A 26,760-nucleotide genomic window follows, 5' to 3' on the forward strand; every position below is an offset into this window, starting at 1 on the left:
TTGTTTCTAGGTAAAACCCTATTTGAATTGTTTGTCTCCAAATCACCCCTTGAAGTCTCGTAATTAAATTCAGCTTTGTCACTTAGACAGGACAACACCCTGCTTAGAAAAACCATCTGTTTTAATGTCGCTCACATGTGCTAATTACATTTTAGAAGTATATAAGTAAGCACACAGCAGCCATGTTTGAAGTAGAATGTTAATGCTAGAGTTTAAAAGGGAGTTCAAAAGGACTGGACAAGTGGACAAGTGGACAACACCTATTGGCCCTGATTCCTGAATTTGATCTACGCTGCAAAGGAGGATATCATCCATCCCAGACTGCACATCTCAGCACTTTACTATTTATATTTGCTGTGACCTCACTTCTTTTCAAATTCTGCACTTCTTTCTACCAGGCTCATTATGTCTCCAACTCTATTCATATATCTCCATCTCTCCTTCCTTCACCACTTCTCAGTTCACATGAACTCCTCTCTTACCTGCGCCCTCTGTCACTACACAGCTATACCCCCTGCACTAAAACACACCCCTATAAATCATCCTCACACATCCTCTTTCTATCCCTGCGTATCCTCCTTGCTTCTGGGGATATCTCTCCCAATCCTGGTCCCTGCCTTATTTCTACATGCTCTCGTCCTCGCCTCCCACATGCAACTTCTACTCCTTCTGGTGTCAACCCCTCTAACCTCATACCCATCCCCTGCCACCCTCCCTCCTCTCTCCCTTTCTCCTGTGCCCTTTGGAATGCTCGCTCCCTCTCTAACAAGTGCCTCTCTGTGCATGACTTCTTTCTCTCTCACTCCCTGCTCCTATTTGCCATAACTGAGACCTGGCTCACTCAGTCTGACTCTGCTCTGGAAGCTGCCCTCTCTCCCACACTCTGCGCCCTGATGGCAGGGGTGGGGGCATGGGGCTCCTGCTCTCCTCTATCTGCCGTTACCGAACCCTTTCTATTCCTCCCTTTCTTGCTTGCTTTTCCCTCCTTGGAGGCTCACACTGTCCAGATATTCTCTCCTCTCCCTGGTCATGTGGCGGTTATCTATCACCCACCTACCTCTACTCATCCCCCCTCTGCCTTTCTCTCTCACTTTGAATCTTGGCTCTCTTTCTTTCTCTCCTCCGACTCCCCTGTTCTTCTCCTTGGAGACTGCCACATTGATGAACCCTCTCTACCTTGGGCTGCTCGCTTTCTCTCTCCAACCTTCTTTTGGCCTTCAACAGTGGACTGCAGCCAGCACACACAAGGATGGCCACTAGCTAGATCTGGTTTTCACTAAACTTTTCTCACTCTGATTTCTCCATTTCCCCTTTTCCTCTCTCTGACCATCACCTCATCTCTTTTTCTCTCTCTCCCTTCTCCATCTCCCCGTTGTTTCTGCAGAAACCTGCACTTTATTAATCTACCATCCTTTGATTACACTTTACGTTCCTCTCTCTCCTCTCTCAGTTCTAATCCAGACCCTGACAAATTGGTCAGGAACTACAACTCTGCCTTATCCTCCTCTCTCGATCTTCATGCCCCGCTTTCTCTCTGCTATCCTCGCCCTTATAACCCCAGACCCTGGCTAAATTCCCACATGCGCATGCTACGTTCCTCCACTCGTTCCTCTGAATGCCTCTGGAGGAAATCTCACACTCTCGAAGATTTCCTTCACTACAAATTTATGCTGTCCTGTTTCAACTCTGCCCTCTCAAGCTAAACAAACCTACTTTTCTTCACTAATCAACACGCACAAATCTAACCCACGACAACGACTCTTCCCTGTCTTTGACTCTCTACTAAAACCACCTGCAGCTGCTTCTTCTTCCTCCATCTCACCTCAGGACTTTGCTGACTATTTTAAGGAAAAGGTGGAATCCATACGTCAGAACATCCCCTCTGTTTCCTCTTCTCATCCTAGACCGCTTCCCAACTCTCCTACTGCCTTCCACGACTCTTTTTCCGCTGTCTCAGAGGATGCGTCACTGCTGATCTCTTCTCCCTCTACCACTTGCCCTCTTCACCCCATTCCCTCCCATCTCTTAAAACCTCTGGCTCCTACTATAATCCCTACACTCACACACATTTTTAACTCCTCCCTCTACTCTGGTACCTTTCCCTTCTCCTTCAAACATCTCCTTCAAACATGCAACAGTTCTACCATTACTCAAAAACAGCAAGCTTGACCCTACCTGTCTTTCTAACTATCAACCTGTCTCCCTCCTGCATTTTGCCTCTAAACTCCTTGAACGTCTTGTATTCTCTCGCTTGCTCAACTTTCTCAACACCTATTCTCTCCTAGACCCAATACAATATGGCTTCCGCACTGCTCACTCGACTGATACAGCCCTCACTAAAATAACTAATGACCTCCATGCTGCCAAAGACAGAGGTCATTACACTCTGCTCATATTACTCGACCTCTCTGCAGCATTTGACACCGTGGACCACCCTCTTCTCCTTCACATTCTCCATACTCTTGGTATTCGTAACAAAGCTCTATCCTGAATCTCCTCTTACCTCTCCCATTGTACTTTCAGTTTCTCCTCTGTAAACACCTCCTCCATCGATCTCTCTGTGGGGGTACCCCAGGTCTCTGTCCTGGGACCTCTTCTCTTTTCTCTTTACACACTCTCTCTAGGTGACCTAATCACATCTCTTTGGTTTAAATATAACCTCTATGCTGATGACACAAATGTACTTTTCTACCCCTGACCTTACACCTGCTATACAGACCAAAGTTTCTGAATGTCTCTCTGCGATATCATCCTGGTTGGCCCTCCGCCGCTTTAAACTCAACATGGCAAAAACAGAGCTCCTCATACTTCCTCCCAAACTTGGCCCTACTACCTCCTTCCACATACTGTTGGAAGTACGATCATTCACCCAGTAGCCCAAGCACTCTGCCTAGGGGTCACAATCAACTCCTCTCTCACATTCAAAACGTTTCTAAAACCTATTGCTTTTTCCTCTGCAATATAACAAAGACACGCCATTTCCTCTGTTGCTCGACTGCTAAAACTCTGACTCAGGCCCTCATTCTCTCCCGTCTCAATTACTGTAACCTCCTGCTGTCCGGCCTTCCTGCCTCTCACCTGTCTCCCCTACAATCTATCCTAAACGCTGCTGCCAGAATCACTCTACTCTTTCCTAAATCTGTCTCCGCGTCTCCCCTCCTGAAATCACTCTCCTTGCTTCCTATCAAATCCCGCATCTCACACTCAATTCTCCTCCTCACTTTTAAAGCTTTACACTCTTCTGCCCCTCCTTACATCTCAGCCCTAATTTCTCGTTATGCACCATCCCGACTCTTGCGTTCTGCTCAAGGATGTCTTCTCTCTACTCCCTTTGTATCTAAAGCCCTCTCCCGCCTTAAACCTTTCTCACCGATTGCCCCACACCTCTGGAATGCCCTTCTCCTCAGTACCCGACTAGCACCCTCCCTATCCACCTTTAAGACCGACCTTAAGACACACTTGCTTAAAGAAGCACGAGTAGCACCGTGGCTAATACTATACATATGATGCTTAAAGCTTGGCCCCTTGCAGACGCACTTACCAAAATGCCCTCCTACTGTCTCTGCATGTTCCTCCTACCTACCAATTAGATTGTAAGCTCTTCGGAGCAGGGACTCCTTTTTGAAATGTTACTTTTATCTCAAGCACTTATTCCCATGACATGTTATTTATATTATCTGTTATTTATATATGATTGTCACGTGTATTACTGCTGTGAAGCGCTATGTACACAAATGGCGCTATATAAATAAAGACATACATACATATATACAATACATTGCCTCCCCTCTGCCTGCTGAGATTCGAGAACAGGGGTGTTCAACTCCTGTCCTCAAGCCCCCCCAATGGGTCAGGTTTTCAGGATATCCCAGCTTCAGCACAGGTGGCTCACCGCCTTTGCTGAAGCTGGGTTATCCTGAAAACCTGACCTGTTGGGGGGGGGGGGGGGGGGAGAAGTGCGCCCCTGAAGTAGAACGTCTCTGCCCAGGTTTTTAATCTAGAAAAAAAAAATAGTTTATGTAAAAAGCCTCCACCCTACAAAGACGTGCACAGTTCTGAGCGGGAGACAGCAAATAACAGGTTAAGTTCGGCCTCCTGTATGGGTCGTACAGAAACCCCGCAGCTTGTTATTCTGGGGATTGGGTTACAGATCTAATTAGTAGGGTCTGCTCTGGGAAATCTATTCTGAGGAGCAACAGGATGTTTTAACTTGAGCCCTTGCACCATCCGACTATTTTTACAGCCGGTCCAATGTATATTTCTGCAGCATTAGGCCACGCAAAATATCCTCACGTTAACCCCTTGGCAGCCACAGGGGCCTGCAACACATCGCTTGGCAAACACTTCTCTTTTATATCGTATCATATTGTAGCGATAGTGGAAGCTTCTATGTATCTGGTATACTGCTACAAATGTATAATATACGTATCTTTTTCATGCGGTGGCTGTCTATATACTTATTTAACACATGCTACCTTTTCTTGTGATCGTTACATGAACAGAAACACACACCGGGCCCATATTCCTATCCGCTGGAAACCCCCGGAGCGGCTGGGATTTCTGGCTTTCATACTTAGCCTTAGGTCCCTTACGCCAGTCTTAAAGGGCCACCAACAGGTCAGGCTTTCAGAATATCCCTGCTTCAGCGCAGGTGGCTCAGTCAAAGACAGCTACCAGTGCTGAAAAGCCACCGTTGGTGTCTTCGACTGAGCCACCTGTGCTGAAGCAGGGATATTCTGACCTGTTGGCGGCACTTGAAGGCTGGAGTTGGCCCACCCTGGTCTACCCCAAGCAGCTTTGAACTCGCTTACTGTATTCTGCCCTAGCACAAGTTGGGAGACTATGCCACGAATCCACCATGCTTTCAGTGAAGAGGCTGTTCCCATTTCCCCTGTCTCCCACCTCCCGAGCACGGCCTCTTATTCCTGCCTTCCTCTCTGAAGTTACCCCCCTCCTCCCCACCTCTAAGCTGCACGTGTCCCAGTGAGAGATTCGGTGACATTCTTCATTATCGCTGCCACTGAATCCTATGGAAACTCCCACTTACAAAATGCTGAAACGGATCGGAAGAGGAAGCCTGGGTGTGTATCGGGATATTGGGAGAGATAAAACCGTGCAGCACACTTTGCAGATGGGTGTGTATCGGGATATACGGAGAGATAAAACCGTGCAGCACACTTTGCAGATGGGTGTGTATCGGGATATACGGAGAGATAAAACCGTGCAGCACACTTTGCAGATGGGTGTGTATCGGGATATTGGGAGAGATAAAACCGTGCAGCACACTTTGCAGATGGGTGTGTATCGGGATATTGGGAGAGATAAAACCGTGCAGCACACTTAGCAGATGGGTGTGTATCGGGATATACGGAGCGATAAAACCGTGCAGCACACTTTGCAGATGAATGTGTATCGGGATATACGGAGCGATAAAACCGTGCAGCACACTTTGCAGATGGGTGTGTATCGGGATATACGGAGCGATAAAACCGTGCAGCACACTTTGCAGATGAATGTGTATCGGGATATTGGGAGAGATAAAACCGTGCAGCACACTTTGCAGATGGGTGTGTATCGGGATATTGGGAGAGATAAAACCGTGCAGCACACTTAGCAGATGGGTGTGTATCGGGATATTGGGAGAGATAAAACCGTGCAGCACACTTTGCAGATGGGTGTGTATCGGGATATACGGAGCGATAAAACCGTGCAGCACACTTTGCAGATGGGTGTGTATCGGGATATTGGGAGAGATAAAACCGTGCAGCACACTTTGCAGATGGGTGTGTATCGGGATATACGGAGCGATAAAACCGTGCAGCACACTTTGCAGATGAATGTGTATCGGGATATACGGAGCGATAAAACCGTGCAGCACACTTTGCAGATGGGTGTGTATCGGGATATTGGGAGAGATAAAACCGTGCAGCACACTTTGCAGATGGGTGTGTATCGGGATATTGGGAGAGATAAAACCGTGCAGCACACTTTGCAGATGGATGTGTATCGGGATATTGGGAGAGATAAAACCGTGCAGCACACTTTGCAGATGGGTGTGTATCGGGATATTGGGAGAGATAAAACCGTGCAGCACACTTTGCAGATGGGTGTGTATCGGGATATTGGGAGAGATAAAACCGTGCAGCACACTTTGCAGATGGGTGTGTATCGGGATATTGGGAGAGATAAAACCGTGCAGCACACTTAGCAGATGGGTGTGTATCGGGATATACGGAGCGATAAAACCGTGCAGCACACTTTGCAGATGGGTGTGTATCGGGATATACGGAGCGATAAAACCGTGCAGCACACTTTGCAGATGGATGTGTATCGGGATATACGGAGCGATAAAACCGTGCAGCACACTTTGCAGAAGGATGTGTATCGGGATATACGGAGCGATAAAACCGTGCAGCACACTTTGCAGATGGATGTGTATCGGGATATACGGAGCGATAAAACCGTGCAGCACACTTTGCAGAAGGATGTGTATCGGGATATACGGAGCGATTAAAACCGTGCAGCACACTTAGCAGATGGGTGTGTATCGGGATATACGGAGCGATAAAACCGTGCAGCACACTTTGCAGATGAATGTGTATCGGGATATACGGAGCGATAAAACCGTGCAGCACACTTTGCAGATGGGTGTGTATCGGGATATTGGGAGAGATAAAACCGTGCAGCACACTTTGCAGATGGGTGTGTATCGGGATATTGGGAGAGATAAAACCGTGCAGCACACTTAGCAGATGGGTGTGTATCGGGATATACGGAGCGATAAAACCGTGCAGCACACTTTGCAGATGGGTGTGTATCGGGATATACGGAGCGATAAAACCGTGCAGCACACTTTGCAGATGGATGTGTATCGGGATATACGGAGCGATAAAACCGTGCAGCACACTTTGCAGAAGGATGTGTATCGGGATATACGGAGCGATAAAACCGTGCAGCACACTTTGCAGATGGGTGTGTATCGGGATATACGGAGCGATAAAACCGTGCAGCACACTTTGCAGATGGGTGTGTATCGGGATATACGGAGCGATAAAACCGTGCAGCACACTTTGCAGATGGGTGTGTATCGGGATATTGGGAGCGATAAAACCGTGCAGCACACTTTGCAGATGGGTGTGTATCGGGATATACGGAGCGATAAAACCGTGCAGCACACTTTGCAGATGGGTGTGTATCGGGATATTGGGAGAGATAAAACCGTGCAGCACACTTAGCAGATGGGTGTGTATCGGGATATACGGAGAGATAAAACCGTGCAGCACACTTTGCAGATGGGTGTGTATCGGGATATTGGGAGAGATAAAACCGTGCAGCACACTTTGCAGATGGGTGTGTATCGGGATATTGGGAGAGATAAAACCGTGCAGCACACTTAGCAGATGGGTGTGTATCGGGATATACGGAGCGATAAAACCGTGCAGCACACTTTGCAGATGGGTGTGTATCGGGATATACGGAGCGATAAAACCGTGCAGCACACTTTGCAGATGGATGTGTATCGGGATATACGGAGCGATAAAACCGTGCAGCACACTTTGCAGAAGGATGTGTATCGGGATATACGGAGCGATAAAACCGTGCAGCACACTTTGCAGATGGGTGTGTATCGGGATATACGGAGCGATAAAACCGTGCAGCACACTTTGCAGATGGGTGTGTATCGGGATATACGGAGCGATAAAACCGTGCAGCACACTTTGCAGATGGGTGTGTATCGGGATATTGGGAGCGATAAAACCGTGCAGCACACTTTGCAGATGGGTGTGTATCGGGATATACGGAGCGATAAAACCGTGCAGCACACTTTGCAGATGGGTGTGTATCGGGATATTGGGAGAGATAAAACCGTGCAGCACACTTAGCAGATGGGTGTGTATCGGGATATACGGAGAGATAAAACCGTGCAGCACACTTTGCAGATGGGTGTGTATCGGGATATTGGGAGAGATAAAACCGTGCAGCACACTTTGCAGATGGGTGTGTAGCTGCGGCTGTGCGTAGCTGCGGCCGTGCGTAGCTGCGGCGGTGCGGAGCTGCGGCTGTGTGTAGCTGCGGCTGTGTGTAGCTATCACTCCTGTGCGAATCCCTCAGCAGCTCCGGGTAAAAATACACACGGCTCTAAATAGCTCCGGTGGAAATTCTCGCACTATCTACCAGGTGGAAGAGAGGGGGGAGAGAAGGGGGAGAGAGGAGGGAGAGAGGCGAGGGGGAGGAGGAGGAGAGAAAAAGCAGCAGGCGCTGTGCAGTGCTGTGTATACAACATCCCACACGTCAGTAAGGAGAGGGATGCAGACAGAAGTTGTATAAACCCAGTAACTTGTACATTACATATGCTTTCAGTCCTAGAGTGCGGTATCACTGGACATCGGGAGGCATATGCATGCCGTGCCCCCTGGGGTGGAAGGTTGACCACCCTCTATATCGGGTGCTCCTGGCTGGCGTGGCAGCTTTTAAGGTGCTGAAGGGAACACGTTATTAATATGACTAAGGATCAGCTGGGCAAAGTAACAGGGAGGTAAGATCATCGTCCTGAGAACAAGTGTCCCCGCAGGTTACTCGTTAGATGGTCTCACACGGCAGGGCAATGGGGCCGTGGCATGTTTGTATGGTTCTATGAATGCCACAGAGAGAGGAGGCCAGGACCCTGGGACAGACACATTCATACCCCTTCTCCTGTCCGAGATCAGGCCCTGCTACCACTTACTACCCCCCCGCCATCCCCCCCCCCCCACCAGGCTATTGGTGCTGGGAACACAAGTTTAATCTCATTTCTCGCTCATCTAAATAAGATAGGTAAGAGTTTCAAAATACAAATCCCGCGTGTGGGCACAGTCACGTGTCTCAGGCGGGTCCACAGCCCTGCCACTCCCCATTATCTCTTAACATACAGTGTGTACACTGCAGCCAGGGATTCTGGGTAATGACATGCAAATGAGCAGTCCGGTTTTTTTTTTTTGCACCTTATCCATTTTAACATGGATCCCAATGTCTACTATTTTACACCGCTATTAAAGCAAAGCTTGGGGTAAAGAAGGTTTGTTTTTTAATCTGTGCAGTGGAGGGTGTGTGCGCCACTTCCTTGAAATAGCTTGGTACAGGGGCGCTCAACTCCAATCCTCCAGCCCCCTCCCCCCCCCCCCCCCCCCCCCCCCAAGCAGGTCAGGGTTTCAGGATATCCCTGCTTCAGCACAGGTGGCTCAATCAGAGGCTCAGTCTGACGGGGCCACCTGACCTGTTGGGGGAGCCTTGCGGGCCGAGCCGAGCATCCCGCCCTTATCATCGTGTTCTACACAAGTGAGCCGCTGGCAATAATATGCTCCGTGGGCTGAATACGTGTGGGATATGGACCAGGATCCCTCACTGCTCTGTGAAAGCGGGCGGGAACGTGAGGGATTTGGGAGAGGTTTAGTTACAGTGTATACTTTGCTCCCAAATAGGGAGTCCTCTCTCCGTTGAGACACTTACTGTCTGCAAGTCACAGGTTATTATCCTGCAACCGGCCGCCTCATCATCACCCAACTATTAGGCCTTGTCCATAGCGACCGCGGAGCGAGCAAGAGACGGCTCCTCTGTGAGGCTGTCCATAGTGCGCGGGATGGAAGCAAGGATTTTTGTCTTTTGGGGTGGCGGCCGCGTCACGTGGGCGGTTCAGCACGAGGGCGAACTGGCCTCGCAACATCATGGCCACGTCTCCCGCATCATAGCAATGCCACAGATCGCCTCTACAGCAGGCGTGCGTGACACCATGCGCTCCACCGCGCGCGGCTGCACTCTGGACTTAGCCTTACAATGTCCCCAATATCCACAATTCCTGGGGGAGATCAGCGCCCCTGAATTATAAAACTGCACGATCCGATCCCTCCGAGACTGGAGCAAAGGAGATTTCAGCAGCAACAAAGGAAAGGGATCTGTACAGTAAGGGCAGTTACAGTGTGGAACTCATTACCCATGGAGACGGTGACGGCAGATACAATAGATCTGTTCAAAAAAACAATTCTTGGAGTCGGGAAGGAATTTATTTTCCCCTTATGAGATATAATTAAATGATGTGTCACTGGGGTTTCTGTTTGCCCTCCTTTGGATCAATATACTGTAAGTACGGATATAGGAGAGTATCTGTCGTCTAAATTTAGCGTAGTTTGCATTGAGGGACGTATGTCTTTTTTTCAACCTCATCTACTATGTAACCCAGGGGGGCGCAAAGTTTTTGACCTGCACCCCCCCCCCCCGCCTCATAGCCCCAGCGTTCGCACCTCCTCTCCCCTACGACGCCGCGAGTCATGTGATGCGCGTGCTCATGGCGACGCTTCACGGCACACGACGCCGTGTTGCCATGGCTACGCCGAAGACCCGGCTGGCAGCAGGTAAGGGATGTTATAGAGGCCTCACGCCTCCCCCGGCACTTATTTTAAATGCCCTGGAGAAGGGCGTGGGGCCTCAAAACAGCCACGCCCTCCTAGAAAATCTTGCGCCCCCCAGATGTAACCTACAATGCCGGTAATGCTGAGACATATTGACTTTGCTTTTTAATGTCAAGCACATGCACCGGGTCGTCTGCCACGAGGCACCTTCTAGTCCATTCAAATCAATGGTCTGTAAAGGCATCTCCCAGCGCCAGAAGGTCTCCCAGCGCCAGAAGAAGGTCTCCCAGCGCCAGAAGAAGGTCTCCCAGCGCCAGAAGAAGGTCTCCCAGCGCCAGAAGAAGGTCTCCCAGCGCTAGAAGAAGGTCTCCCAGCGCTAGAAGGTCTCCCAGCGCCAGAAGATCTCCCAGCGCCAGAAGGTCTCCCAGCGCCAGAAGGTCTCCCAGCGCCAGAAGGTCTCCCAGCGCCAGAAGGTCTCCCAGCGCCAGAAGGTCTCCCAGCGCCAGAAGGTGTTTTATGGTAGGGGCCTGCTCAGTAAATATGGGCCATTGTGTCTCTTAGGTTTCTAACGGGCCGTACCTGATATGATAAGTGGCCTCGCTCACGCTGCCCTCTTATCACACACGAAGAGTCTCCACAGTTATTTTAAAGGAGGAGCCTAGTGGTAACACCTCTGCATTCCCAGCTGGTAACCATTGTTCAATCCCCAGTCTGGGCTCCTTGTGCCTCAGGCATGAACCATTAGGCTAGGTCCCCAGTGGCCGCTGCGGCGGGTGCTAGGGCGTGCGCGCCACACACCACAGCCCTCTATGGGGCAGACCTGGAGGGGAGAGGCAGCGGAGGCGAAGCGCGGCACGGTAGAGGGGAGAGGCGATGGGCGGTAGAGGGGAGTGGCTGTGGAGGGGAGAGGCGCAGGGCGAGGGAGGTGAGGCACGGTAGAGGGGAGAGGCGATACGTGGTTGAGGGGAGAGGCGCGGTAGAGGAGAGAGGCGCGGTAGAGGGAAGGGGAAAGGTGGTAGATGGAAGGGAAGAGGGAGGCGAGGTAGAGGGGCGAAGCGTGGTAGAGGATAGGGGCGGGGGAGGCGAGGCGCGGTAGAGGAGAGCGGCGGGGGAGGCAGAGGCGCGGTAGAGGGGGGGGAGGGGAGGCAGAGGCGCGGTAGAGGGGAGCGGTGGGGGAGGCTAGGCGCGGTAGAGGGGGGGGCGGGGGAGGCAGAGGCGCGGTAGGTGGGAGGCGAGGGGCGATAGAGGCAGGAATTTATTTCCAAGGTACAAGGAAGGAAGTATATTTCATAGAAAGAAAAATGCTACATCAAGATGTTCTCAAACAGGAAGGCCGTCACAGAAAGGGTGCTGAGTTCATGGAACAGCCTCCCAGCAGAGGCAGGAGAAGCTAATACAGTAAGGGTGACCAAAAATGCTTTGGATAGACACAATACCAATTTGAATAGGCAGGAACACGCACAAGTAATTCAAAAGTAGAGGGTGCTTACTCAACCAAAGGGGTTCACATTGCTAAAAGCATACACTACAAAGAACAAGGCATGAGTCACTCCTCCTAAAACCCACGTTTAAAACTCTTCAATCAGCAGCTTCAAGTCGGTACCATCAGCATCCTTACATTGTTATTGTGAGGACCGGCAGAACAGAACATGCAAACCTGACAGAAGGCTCAGTGCTCCCCGAAATCACGTGTTCCTCCCAATAAAGAAACACATGGAGCTGGCAACGTTAGGTATTCTAAACGTGGCTTATAGGAGGAGAAGCGCCGCATCCTGTGTGTGTTATTCACAGACACGCGGGAGGCCCAAACATGAAAGGAACCAAAGAGTAGGAAATAGGAACGGGGGTTTCGCAACAGATAGGTAAGTGGGCAGACTGGGCGGGCCCAATGCTGTGCCCCTGCTCACCTCCTTCAGCGTGATCTTGGCCGTGTACACCACATTGGACGAGTCCCTCTTGAAGTGCGCGTGGGTCTTGTCCTTCAATACAAACACAATGTCTGCGGGGATGTTTTCGGATGTGGAGTCTCCCTCCTTGGGGAAGGTGATTTTGGTCCCTTCCTTCCAGCCCCTCTTGATGACCACGTTGAGGATCTTGTCCTCGGTTCTCAGCGTGCGCCCGTCCGGGTTCAGCCGCCGCCGTGTGATCTTCATGCGCTTGGTGCAGCCGTGGTAAATCTCCTCCAGCGACACCTTCAGCTCGTGTACCACAGGTGGGTCCTGCACTTTGCGGCGGGAGTGCAGCGGCTCCGGGTGCCGCCGGTGGAACCCATTTATGCCGAAGCGCCCAAAGCCCCCGAAGGGGTCGTCGTCATCCTCTTCAATGTCCATGTCCTCGTGGTCAAAGCCGTTGGACATCCGGGAGCGGCTGGAGCCGAAGAAGATGTCGAAGGGGTTGGAGCCCCCGAAGAATGAGGCAAAAGTGGCATGGGGGTCCCCGTGGAAGGTGTAGTGGAAAGAGCTGCCAGTGTTACCAGAAGATCCACCACCTGTCTTCAGACCTGGGGAGAGAGAGAGAGAGGAGTTTAAAGGTCCATTCCACTTATACTATCCCCTTTAATGCTGGAAGAGCCTCACAACAGTGTCCCAGCCTGATTCATCCTGACGAGGTTAGTGTTCCCAACGTAATCGGCAACAAATAGCACAGAATCTACATGAAATTATTTTGTTAAATGATGATATATAGAAGGAAATCTAAATGCAAGTAGTGAGAATTAAAATGTAAAATAATAAATATATATATATTATTTTTGGGGGGGGCACTAGAAGTTGGACTGCACATTAAGCCTTACACGACGTGGAGCCTGGAAAATGACAGGAATTGGGTTACAATCAGGCAATCACTTTGATTAAATAAGCCAACTGGGGATACTCTGTTAATTAGATTACGTATCCACGGAGGTGTGAAGGCATCAAATTGATGTTTGCACCCCCGGGATCAACAACGGGACTCATTAAAACCAGTCTCCTTAAAAGGAAGTCATTGAGCGGCTAGTGTCAGCCACGTGAAATATTGGTCAAGATTTTAAAGCGGACATTTATTACAACAGGGAAACGGTCTAAAAAAAAATATAAGAGACTCATTGCCAAGAACGTGCGCTCTGTGTATATAGATGTATTGTGAGATGATAGAATAAGTACCCGTGTTCACAGAATGGGACATGAAAGTGCAACCTTTGCCCTTGATAACAGATGGAATCCCGTCAAGATCAGATGTTTAAGCTGCTCCCAGATTAACATTTACCTGCACCTCATCCTAGTGTCAGATTCCAAGTCTTAGCTATTATAGGGGCCAGCACCATTTAAAGCCGCGTGTTGCCAGCTTCTCCAGCAATTAAGAGGTTGATAGACCACTCTGTCCCTGTCACAATCCCTGGGCCTGCGGCACATGTGTTTTCTACATTGTGCACTGCAAAGACAGACTCCTGGCTCAGCTTCCCCCCACCTCCCCCCGGTATAAACAACACGGACATTTTGTACAAATAAGTCCTTGGTGATCCAGTTTAGAAGAGACTGGCAGGTTATTTATAACTTAAGAGGAGGACCAGCGTCACCCCTTCAGTGCTGGGGCCTTCTGGACAGGGGAACATCTTAAAAACCACTTGACATACCTAGTCTGCCTGTGACTTTATCTGCTGTCAATGTTTATGGTTCTACGTGTACAGCTGGTAGCACACTGACAGCATATTAATCTCAGATAAAACTTTATTATTACTCCCAGTCTGCCTGATTCCTTACAACAGTTACCCCAGTGAAGCATCAGGTACTGGTAGGGAGATTGATTCCTTCCAATAATTATAGCTGCCAATCTTCTTTTGGGGCCCTTGCTATGTAAGAAACGTAAGACTTGTGGATGAAGTATGATTGTATAGGATAGTACTGGCAGCGTCTCGTTTTGTTTTCCCCCACTTTTAGGCATACAGTTTCATGCTTCTAGAAAATAAATTACCCAACATAACAATATTGGAGTGGGCAATGAACTGGGTATTATCAAAGAACCAAGTCCACCAGGCAGATAGCCACCAGACCCACCCATATACCGAGAGTGAAATGAAGCACAAAAGGAGATTTAAAACCATCAAAAAATACCGGTCTTGGCGCATATCTGGCTATAATAAACACAAAACACTATGCCTGCTAATAATATTTGGTGGTAACCAAATTCCTCTGAGTACCCCAGAGAGCTGCACTATTGACCCAGCTATGGAGCATATCCAAGTTTCATTAACTTGTGCTAGAAGACCCAGTTATATATTGTGCAAGATCAATAAGGTGCTACAAGTGTTTGTAAGCCTTTTGGGCGTGACTACGTGACGGCACCATGTTCCAGCGGTTTCCCTGCTCCCCTCTCCTCACCTTCCTCCCCATACTGGTCATACACGGCTCTTTTCTTGGGGTCGCTCAGGACGTCGTAGGCCTCTGCGATCTCCTTGAACTTGTCTTCTGCATTGGCATCCTTGTTTTTATCGGGGTGGTATTTGAGTGCCATTTTGCGGTAGGCCTTCTTGATCTCGTCCTCATTGGCTCCGTTTGGGATGCCCAGGATCTTGTAGTAATCCTTCCCCATGTCCAACGTGTTCGGCTTCTGATCAAGAATTCTTGCCCCTGGGAGAGAGAGAATAAGACATTAAGTGGGTATGCGCACAGCTTGGCCGTTCACCTCTGTTTCCAGAATGCCCAGTCTGGCTGCTAAGGGGTTAAAGAAAGGAGCCTGAAGCTAACAAAAATGTCATACATTATCAATCATAAACCACCATCCAATTAAACTGGCTTATCAGATAACCCCTTTTGCCAGAGGACCATTGTAAAACAACCGGTTGGTCGGAGAGGCTAAGAGAGTCAGTTTAGAAAGTGCCTTAACAAAACTTAAACAATTAGACTAATCTGGATCGTGGAGAGAGATGCTTCTTTGCAGGTAAGACAACACCGAGGGCTGGTGTGCAATGGTCATTGAAACCTTATTTTATCTGACACCCTTTGGCAACGGTGTTGGAGTCGTGGGATTCAAGACCCTTCCATGAGTTGCTTGCCAGCAAAGGGGCTTGTTGAACAGAGGCACCTTTTGGCTCAGCTGCTATTGGTCTGGGCTTTCAAACTTGGCGGGAGAATATGGCAGCTTGGTCATAGGCTGAATGTTCCTATGATGTGAAATAATGTCCTTATGTACTGCCTCAGCACGCACTCAATTGGCACTTGAGTAATTTACTAGGTTGGGAGTAGGACGGGCAGTTTTGGCTCCATAAAACACTCAATAGGCCCCTTTCCTATATGCTTTGATGGGATCTTCCCCATCCTCAGGAATATTTTTAGCTCCATTCAAATGAATGAGAATAAAAAAATTCCTACGCACTGGGCACATAACTCAGTGAGTAGGAGCCATATTGTACCAACCCCCTCTTGACCTAGGGGGGGTGGGGCATATTATAACATTACTCTGCTGTTCATCATATACCAGCTAAAGGGATGTAATGCGCATTGATGCAGAGTAAATGTAATATGTATTTTTATGACTGTGTGCTCAAATGTTTAGTCGCAGGTCACTGTCTGGGTTGGAGTATAAAGGAAAATAATGGACTTGCCCAAGCAAGATGCGCAATTATTTTTACGAAGCTAGAATGCGCTCCACAAACATCATACAATAAACTTAATAGAGGGTGGAAAGATGCACAACAGTAATCAAACACAAACAGCATGCAATGGGCATTTAAACCACATCTCACCTGACAATAGAACAGTAATGCAGGGGTAAGGCGTTTGCCCAGAATACATGAGTGGGGGTGGCTGCCCCTGGGAAAGTGACCTCATCTCTATGTGCCTCAGGCACTAATTATACCTGAATATTTGTGTGCTACGTTCAAACAAACGTTAGAATTACCACAGAACTACGTAACCTGTGTTACCAACGTATAACCACAAAGCTGACATGTTTTAGTTACTGTAGTGTAGGGATACGGGCCCAATTTCTTGGTACATATATATACATATACTTTCTCATTTTTATGCAAGATATTAGTTGTACTTGAAGATGGCATTCAGACCCGAATTAGCAAAGATGTCCTGGTGTTGGACTATCACTCTTACCACCAGGATACACCCACTTCTGGAAATGTTGATCCTTAAAGTGCCAGCATTTTCAGGAAGGTAAAGTGTGGTCAATGTCAGAAAACTACTGGCGAGTCAGTCAGGAAGTGGCCTATAGCATCCCCATTACCAATTGGCTTACAGGTAGGCAGATACCAAGTACCCATCTTGGAAAAAGGGTCAAAAGCCATCTTCTCAAAAAATGCAAACAGTCCTAGAACTGTGGAGGGGTGTTACCCAACGTAGGCTTGTCACCGTGTTACAGAGTCCGTGACTCAGACCCCAAATAAAATGGAATTAGCGATGGGAGGAGTGTGGGAATCATGGGATTAACATTTTAAAAACTATGGTCCTGTTCCCTTCCCATCTCCAGGGTTACCCTAATTTTCAAACTGGTAGACTTTGATAAATAACTTCTAGTGTCACCATTGGTAAAAGGTCACTGCCGACTGGTAGAAATTTTGCTCCCTGGCAATCAGTTTCACGAAACCATGATATTTTACAGATAAGACAACTCAAATCGTGTACACATAGTCAACCCCATAACACCTAATTTTATCCTAAGTTTGGCACTGCAGAAGCCTGGCTCTCAAAGATCAAGCCTTAAGAAGTGGCTAGCACCAAGGAACGCAAAACGTGAAATGTCAAATTACAAACAGTGCATGCATAACGGGGAACATTTTTACCCCCTCCCCCCAATCACAGAACCCCAGAAATATACCTACCCCCAAAATGAGCAGATAGTATCCCTAAGGTGATGCCCACTCTGAAAAACGTGGTCCTGCGCTTTTCTGCAGCACCGTCACCAATAGACTTGATAAAATCGCTGCCAACTCTTTGCCTGGGTTCACACTTAAACATGACTTGCGGCCAGCAGGCTCAGTGTTGCGGGCTGGGCGTTCCCACCGGAGAGGTACAACTGGGCCTTCCGCCTAACTTTTAATCAGACATCTAATGAAAAGGAAGCAAAACAAGACAACAACCCAGGCTGGATGAGTCCACTTCTTATACCTTTTGTTCCGGGGAAACGGAGCAGAGCGCAATGGCTTCCGGGGCGGGTGCCACGAAAACAATCCCGTTTGATGAAATGATTTTTTCCCCTCTCAACGAGCATCCAAGACTTCACAAGTTCACACAGTGTTCTAGTTCGTACATTCATAGCTGGCCAAGTAATATTCAACCCACCAATTGTAGGTGACCGAAGGTGAAGATCTTCCGCCCTCAAGTCAAAGGTTTTCAGACTTCTGTGATGCTATTACTCTCACATCCCATCAGGTGTGTTTAGGGGCAAAAAGCCAAATTAGAGCTATGTTTTGGAGGAGCATCATTACATGTTAAGAGTCTTTCAATGGCCAGGAGAATTGGAGACCTCTGGACATCTATGATGGCATTATATATAACGAGCTATGGTAAAAATGATTCAAAGAGCTTGTGGTAGAGAGCAATAATAGTGCAAGAAATTATTTCATAGTAACTAAAATCACCCATGAAAGATGATTTTGTAAATAAGTCAAAGATCAAAAATATTTTGGATTCAGGTTTTGGGTGTGGGGTGGGGGGGCAGAAGGACAACAATAAGGACTTTATTCACCACACTAGCTCATGCTAAAGCTATTTACGTTAATGGAAGTACTGCGGTTTAGACGCCCCAATTAGGGCAGAATCATTGGGTAATATCACACTAGAATAAAAAGGGGCCACATTATACTAAAGTATTTAAAGCACCTGCAACCACAGACTAACATCACAGTGTGAACTTCTAAAATCCTCACCACAACATTGGTTTGATGGTGAAAGTAGTGAAGGTGGCATGTTCTCAAACAGGTGAAAGTGGAGGGTAACGGATCACGCCCGGTACTGGGTGGAATGAACACAATGAAGTGTGGAGAAGCTGCAAGGCATTTTGTGAATGAGTCCAAGAAAGGAAGACAAATCCAGCAACAAATATAGAAACAACAAAACTTGTGTTTTGGGCGGAAAACAAAACACACTTTTACTCCTGGAAGAAACATTTGGGGCAAGATTTGACATGACCGGTTTGGGTAAAACCATATGAGGCAATACAAAGAACCGCAAAGTAATCCCGAACACCGATAGTAACCAACCCCATGAAAGTGATTGAAGGATGAAGTAGCTCACAGGGTATTAAGAAAGAATGTTGATTATAATGAATGTTCCTCACAGTATTAGAACATGGTGTCCCCCAGTAAGCTAGGAACTTCGTTGTTGGTACCGGTTGGCTCCCTCTTTCCCAGCATACCACCATCTTTAATAGTGCAACATTGGCTCATATTCAATATGCTCGGAAGCTGCTTCCCTGTACTGAACAGGAACACATTTCTGTTCAAATGAATGCAACTAAAATCTTCTCCCGCACAAGGAAGCGACGTGACACCAAACAGGAGAAGGTCCTGTGACTGACGCATTGTAATTTGTGTTCGGGGGCAGTGTTATTGCAAGTACTAAAACATTTCATTCTGGCCTCACCCTCGTTACGGGACATTTGCACCTTTCCAGAAAACGCCATTCCATTCATCCAGGAAAAACTAGATTTCAAGGTCTGTGGACCAGAGACTGATCAGGAACGTTCTACTTTATCCAGAAGAAACCAATTTGTGCAGGCAGCACATGGTGTACAAACAAGAGGCTACCAAACTAAATGGAACTAACAAGCTCAGCACACAGGGGTTTTATTGTGTCAGGAAAAGCCGATGTTCTGTCCTGCAAAGCACCCTTTTTATGGGAGGGGGGGAAAGGCAAACTGCTATCAGGTGCAGATCGTTGGATGCAACAAGTTGTCAATGTATGCCGTGGTACTCCGCTGCTTTAACAGGAGCAGTGTTGGCGGGTGTTTATTTTGCTCCCACATGCATCTTCACACCTATCATTTTACTCTAATCGTTACTAAGGGGGAATCATTTCAGCATAATCATTTCAGTCACGTATGAGTAGGAATGATTTTACACGGATGAATGCTGTTTTGACTTCATTGCAATTCCACTTCTGCTGAGTGTGACTGTACGGGTCTCATACACAATCTGATCTAGAAGACATTTCAGACGGGAGAGATTACGGTCGATATTTGCAAAGTGGTGCAGTTATGCCAGAATGCACCGTACAGCCCAGGAATGTGAATCTGAAGTTTGACGACACCTTTGGCTCACTACAATGTCAGTTCATGGTCTAAATGTAGAAAAGCAAAGTCAAAATTACTACATATATTCCCGCACTAATAATGGGATTTCTCAAGCAAAATTGCTATGGAAAAACATAGAACCAAACCCACATTTAAATAGCGTTCCCTGAGAGCCATTTTTGCTCGTTTTCTTGGGTAGCGTTCATCGCAGTATCAAGTGACATGCCAGTCAAGTGATTGCTGCCCACGCGATTGGATGGGCTCACTATCTTGTGAGTTCTATGGCAATTCCGGGCATCAAACAGGTTTAACCCCTTGAGTGCCACATTATGTTGAGACAACATAATTAAGTGGCACCTTAGGCTGGGGCCATAGAGGGGTGAGGAGTTCCGAGCCGCGCTGACGCTGAGGCTCGCCTGCTGAAATCTGCGCGATTCCACGGACTTGCAGACGAGCGTGAAGGGAGCCGGGGGGGAGGTGGTTGGAGGCGGGGCAGTGACGTCGCTGGGCCAATCGCCCGCGACGCACTGACGTCAACGTCATGGCGCCGTGACGTTGACGCTGCTTCAGGCTGATTGGATGTTTTCAGCCGACAGCGCGCTGAAACACAGCTTGGCTGTCGGCTGAAAATTCCAGCGCCTCCGCACGCTCGCATGAGCCCCCTCTCAAGGCATCCTCATTGAGGATGCAGGGGCTCAGCGCTGAGCGTCCGCACGGCTCAGCGCGGCCTGTCCTTCTATGGACTCGGCCTTAGGAGCCTTATGGCGTTAGGGGATTGCGACCGGAGATTGACGTTTTCTCATGTGTGTTTTAAAAAGGACACCCACAAAAACCTCAATCTGCTGCCTCTGTGCGCAAAGTTGGACAGTAAATATGGATATATGGTAGAAGAACTGTGCACTCACAGGGCTTCTTCAGAAAGGGAAGAGATTTGTTGTTCAGAGAGATCGCTCTGATCTGTGAACAATGAATCACTTACCTTTTGCAGAAAACCTGTGAGTGCACATTCATGTGTGTATTGGCTGACCGGTAGGAACTTGTGCAGGAGCCACATCGAATGAAAGCAAAGTCATTTTCTTAAACAGGTCTCCAGAACTGCGAGACTTATAGGTTGTAAATCGGCTGCAATCCTACACTGGGAAATATGTAGAGCAAATAAAGAGGGGTTTGCCGCTTTAAACCCTCCATATAAAACGTACCTGTCTGTTTTAACACTGCTACACTGCGCAAAGCAGAAATAACTTGGATTAAACAAGCTGGATGTGTATAGCTGCACAGGCACGTTTGGCAACATTTCTTTTACATGCTCAATAAGTAAATTATAGATTCTAAAGCTTTGAGTTGTTATACGGCCTCATTTACAGGCAAATAAGTCACTTAAGAGGAAAATATAACCTCCCAAAAAGCAGCTGCCCGTCTCCCCAAATGCATAAAAGACCTTAATCATCACAGGCAGACAAAACATACCGTAATACTAAGGGAGCGTGGAAAGGATGTATTTTCTATGTCTTTTGTAACACTTATTTTAAACTAGAGGGAGGATCTGGAAACCGCGGTCACAGCACTCCACACAACCAACGCTTGGAAAATTCAAAAAACTTTATTAAGCTCCACAGTGAGCATACATAGCACCACTCTAATTTTAAACTACTTTGGGTCTACACTTTTAAAGCTCAATTATAATCTATACTCAAAGTGTAAAATAAGGAACACACTCTATACATAATTATGCTTTTTGCTTCCCAAGTTCAGAAAATACGGCCCTCATTACATCTAAGACGGGAATCAGGAACAGGGAGCAATTGTAAAACTTGCTAAACAACAGGACAATGTAAGTTATCTATGCAGTGCTATAGCTCAGGACAGTGGCTTCCAACATTGTTTTGGTTAAGAAACCCTAACCTATAGTGAAATTCTGCGGAACCCCAACCCTCTCTAATAGCGCGTCTGAGATCAGATGCATTGTAAGGAACCCCATGTAACGATGAAGGGGTTAACCAGGCTCACTAATAAAGGTTCAGCCCACTTGGTTACCCCTGATCCGTGTGTTGAGGGCCCCGAGTTTCAGCTCTTGGACCCAGAGGTCATAAATCCATTACTGTGACTGTGTGCAACTTGTGTGTTTTGCCTTTCCTGGAATGCGGGGACTGGGAGATTTCTAGGCTGTAAGGTTCAGAGTGGGTTTGCTGGAGAAAGTCTTTACAGAATGTGGCTATGTATCAGGGTTCCAGAGTTATGAGATACCCCAGGAATTGGATCCGGGAATCGAGTGAGATTCTCGGATCCAGCCATGCACATTTCTCCGGGCAAACTGACTCTGAAAACGCTATTACGACTCACCGCCAGGATTCCTGCTGCAGCATCTTCCATACAAGGTAAATGGGAATGAAGGGGTTAATGTATACCTGCGATCACCCATGGGGTCCCTAGTAGACAGAGGAGTTCTGAGTAAAAAGAGTGTTACCCAGATACCCTGCACCTAGTATAGGGGTTCAGGGTGCACACCAGCTCAGTGATAAAGCTGAGAGTGGGTCGTGTCTGTAAAAGTTTTAAAAGTTATTTTTCTAAAGTGTGAAAGTATGAGGCTAGTGAATGTAGGTAATATGTACACTCACTATCCCTGACACCAGAACAGGTATTTATATATTTTACCACACATAAGACAGGACACAGTATATTTTATTAAAGGATTATATTTAATAGGTATATGTACTAGTAACCTGTGGGATTTCCAAGTCATGAATTCCAAGCAGCCCAGATGGCTACCAAGCTTGGTGCCTATGGGTCTGTGAGAAGTCAGGACTTTAAAGCCTCATGGATGCCAAGGTGTTAGAACAGGAGGGGTCCTGCAGTTCTGCTTGAGTACCCACATCCTGGGCTAACACAGGGCTATCCGGCCACCATTTGCCAGAACCCAGACTCTGTGGAGCCTGGACAGCGGGTGGGCTCAGTATGCAAAGAGGCAGAGGTGCCAGGTTGGCGCATGCACCTTTACAACCTGAGAAAAGGTGCCCGCCCGGCTTTACAATACCGGCAAATCGGTGATTGGCTGGCAGGGACATTCCCACGCTCTGATAAGCTGTAGATGTTAGTGAAAGAGACACTGAAACACATAAGGGGACTTGCAGCCAATCAGGGGCACAGATTCTAAGAGCCAAACCAACAGCGGCAAATTCAAAAATGTTCTGTACTGAATAGATGCGAACAGGCTTCAAAGATTTTCACCTCAGTTTCTAAGTCTTGCTTTTGAGAACGTACAGTAGCGGTCGCGTCTGGCATTGCATGCCGAAATCAGTTCCAGGACTTTCGTGAGTACCTACCGGTCAAGGAAAAGGGCTCCTACAGAGGCCATTTTTGTGAATTTCGTTTAGAGGATAGATTTATTCGTTAGCCCCGTTCCCAGTAAGTGTGTTAACCCTGTAAATTGTGTTACATTGTGTGTATGTCTTTTCCTGAAATAAATTACAATTTATTTTACCTCCTTGCTTTGCTCAATCAATGATCCCGATATAAAAAGGTGTTAATAAACCTGGTCTCCCGTGACACCCTAATCCTCTCTAATAGCGCGTCTGAGATCAGATGCATTGTAAGGAACCCCAACCCTCTCTAATAGCGTGGCTGAGATCAGATGCATTGTAAGAAACCCCAACCCTCTCTAATAGCGCGTCTGATATCAGATGCATTGTAAGGAACCCCAACCCTCTCTAATAGCGTGGCTGAGATCAGATGCATTGTAGCCTAAATCCTTCTGTATTTGGTACAATTTTAAAATGACCTGAAAACTGCACGGAACCTTCTAGAGATGCCCGTGGGAAAACCTCACTGTTTAAAACTAGAGGGGGACTACACCGTTAAACATGAGTGTCAGCTCCATGTGATCCTAGAGAAGTCTCATTATCTCCGTGTCCTTGTGCTGAAAACATTGTGTGCTAGTAGCAGTCAACTGTGTGGGTGGCTGAAGAGTCTTGTTTAAACTCACAGCGAGAGCACTTTCAGTTCTTTGGGCATCAGCCTCATATCAGAGACATTGAGAGGTATTCATTAAACTGCAAAATTGCCGAACACAAGAATGTGTGTCTTACAGTAGTCAGAATTATAGAACCCAACTCCAGCCCCCACCCACTGCTGGCAAGGGAACGAATACAATGTCTTAGGCAATTCCAGGAATTTCATACCATTTGTCACCCAGCTGGGAAGCCTCCTGCTCTATATGTAATTGGCTCAAGAAAAGTCTGTATGTAACTTTCTATTATTCATTTTGGGCAACTATTCATAGAATCTGAAGCTTTAATTCCAGTGAAAAAGAGGGAGGGTGCAAGGACATTTCTTTTGAAATGGTTGCAACCCTCAGTGCTTATATCACATCCACTGGGTTTACATGCAATGAATAGCTGGATGTACTTGTCACAGAGGATGCCAGCACTGATCTATCTAAGAACAACTATTATTAGAAGCTTGAATCAGCTGTGCAGCTGTGATTCGTGACTTAAGAAATCATACACATAAATGCTCTAATCTACCTCTTCTATTACATTCCTTTTCCCCTTATGTTTGACAATTATATTACTGATGATTAGGCAAACAGTTGTTGAACATAATGTATATGTTTTATCCAGACTAGCAGAGTTTTTATTGTTAATCACCAGGACAACAGTTCCCAATTGCCCTTAAAATTGCCTCATGTATACAACTAGGCTCTTTATTTCCAGGGAGGGATGCAGTCCTGTCCTAGATCTTCTTGAGCACCACATCCCAATATTAGCATGTTGGTTTCTTTCACCTTGCTCAGAGCATTTCCCCCCTCTTACCTTTCCATTCCCCGCACGCAAACCTTCCTGACCTTCAAGTCCTATCTATAGACACCTCAGGGATCATCGGGTAGACTATTTTTCCACTAGCCCTTCCACATTTGACCTTTAAAGCCATGAGACAATTTATACAGATATCACTTTGCTCATTCTGTGCTATCACTGTATCTGATCAGATGGGCACCTCACAGACTAAACTTGTGTTTCTTATTCACGTGGTTTACAATGCTAATGAAAACAATCTAAACATTTTTAAATCCAAGAAGCTAATTTAATGTGAGAAGCTCTGAAGGGGTCTCAAAAAGGAGAAACAGGAAGAGCAAGGACATCAGTCCAACTGTTACAAGGAAAAGTATGACATTATCTCGGTATACCTAATGAGGGGGTATTAGTCATCCTTTGATTTGCTATTCTGCCTGTCTACGATTGAAAGGGTATCAACACTAATGCAAATATTACAATGTGTTGAGCGGCTGATTAATAAATAAGGGGACTTGGGAGTTTTACCAGAATATTTTATACTTTCATTCTATAACCGGACATGGGAACACAAGACAACATTGTGGCAGAGAATTTAAAGTTGCCGTGAAGGTTACTCAGATTTCTGAGTAGTCCGGTTTAATCATGTAAATTGGTAGCAGCACATGGCTGTATTTATTGAAGAACCACCTAAACACATCTCCAGAACCAAAGGCCCATATTAACCAGCCAACATTGCAAGGGGACCTCTCCTCAGCTAGTTGGTCAATGCCTTACTGATCGCACATTCCCCATTACAAAATAGCAATCCACATTCCCCAGTTTTGTCTCACCACAAGTGTCCTAACAAACACACGCGTTAATCACATAGTATAAAACTGTCCATGTCAGTTGGCCTTAACAATTTTACCCCATAACACATTATCAGTTTCCTGTTATATCATGTCAGTTACCCGTAAGGCTCAATTTTGTGTCCCACCTGAAGACTGTTGTGACTGGCTGCTTACAGCACTTTGTGGAAACCAGGGGGGGGGCTCACAAAGTGGCAAAGCACAGTATAGTACCCTGATCAGGCGTTAAAGCAGCAGAACAGGCTGCATTGCGTTAATTACAGGTTTGAAGCAGGGGGTCTCCAGAGCTAAACTGTGTTAATTTCAGTTCCTGGGACCCCCTGCTTCCAATGACACCTCCGTAGGGGGTGCTGGTATGTTTTCAGCCAGATAAACTGCGATAGATGAACTGATAATAAACTGTGTGACTAACATAATGGAGGCTTTAAGTGTCCCGCGGACAAACAGGAAGCCGTGATGTCATCTGTTGCAGCTTCATACTGGCCAGCGTGAACAGGACATTTAAACGTCACAGGGACACCCCCTATGGAGGTATCTCTGAAGCAGGTCTCCAGAGACCCCCTGCTTCAAATCTGGAATTTAAAAAAAGAAACACATTTTTAAAAAGCAAGGCAGCCTGTTCTGCGGCTTAAACGGCTTTTGACTTGAATGACAGTAAACACCGGATCGGTGCGATACCCCACATCGGCATTTAGTGAGTCATTCCCCAAGGAGTGCATAGCTGTGGTGATATTGCCATCTTAGCCTACAGCAGTTCTACAAATAGTAACACAATTGTGCCATGCATGGCTTAGAGTACTGTAAACTTCATTATACTGTCACAACCGAAAATGTATATTAAAAGTAAACTAGTGTTTCGCAAGTGGGGTGCCATGTGATCCAAATATTCCTATTGCCAATGGGAATATTAATTATCACGTGGTTTTAGTGTGTGAAACAAAGGTAGAGCAATATGTGGTGGTAGTGCTAAAGATAATATTTTAAATGAATCAAAGTTTAGCTTACACAAGAAACCCATCTACAGTTGTTACAGAGCAAGCTATGCTATTTGAAGTGTGTAAATGAAGATGTATAACGGGGAGGCACAATGTTCAAGGAAACTCGAACATTAGAAATAGGACAGAGAACAGTAACCAAGTAGAAATAGGGATCCAAAATCATTACCTAGTTTTTTTAATTCACAAATATTCCTGGTCTGCTTTCTTCTGTATAACTGTACAAGAGTACTCCATGCATTCATTCTGGGAATTAATTACACTAACGTGCCAGCAAATGACACTCACAAACACAGGAACGTTTCCAGCACAACTCATGAAAGGCACAATCAGTGCCAGACCAAATTGGCCTTTGTGGGTGCCACATGCCACCTACAATCTGGATTGCTCTGGCAGATACATCGAACACCAGAATTACCACCGAGCACCACCTGTGTTCCAGCTGGACAGCAGACAACTTGGACCGGAAGTCAGAGCCCGTTCTTTTTTGTAATGACCATTTGTTACCATGTGAATAACCTCTTTTCCA

The 26,760-nt window shown here is 47.0% G+C and overlaps 1 protein-coding gene across 2 annotated transcripts in view; it reads right to left on the minus strand.

The window, feature by feature from the left end:
- Positions 1-26,760, minus strand: part of DNAJB5 (DnaJ heat shock protein family (Hsp40) member B5) — a 43,934-nt gene that overhangs the window by 14,212 nt on the left and 2,962 nt on the right. Inside the window, exons 2-4 of one of the 2 annotated variants that reach the window (XM_075580992.1) lie at positions 17,188-17,413; positions 14,738-14,986; positions 12,290-12,882 (exon numbers count right to left, since the gene is read on the minus strand). In XM_075580992.1, coding sequence (XP_075437107.1) covers positions 12,290-12,882; positions 14,738-14,986; positions 17,188-17,323 — 978 coding nt within the window. In that variant the 5' untranslated portion in view covers positions 17,324-17,413. The remainder of the gene's footprint in view (positions 1-12,289; positions 12,883-14,737; positions 14,987-17,187; positions 17,414-26,760) is intronic. The other variant, XM_075581040.1, reaches the window with a different exon arrangement.

Source organism: Ascaphus truei, chromosome 1, assembly GCF_040206685.1.
Source record: "Ascaphus truei isolate aAscTru1 chromosome 1, aAscTru1.hap1, whole genome shotgun sequence".
In the NCBI taxonomy this organism is placed as follows: domain Eukaryota; kingdom Metazoa; phylum Chordata; class Amphibia; order Anura; family Ascaphidae; genus Ascaphus; species Ascaphus truei.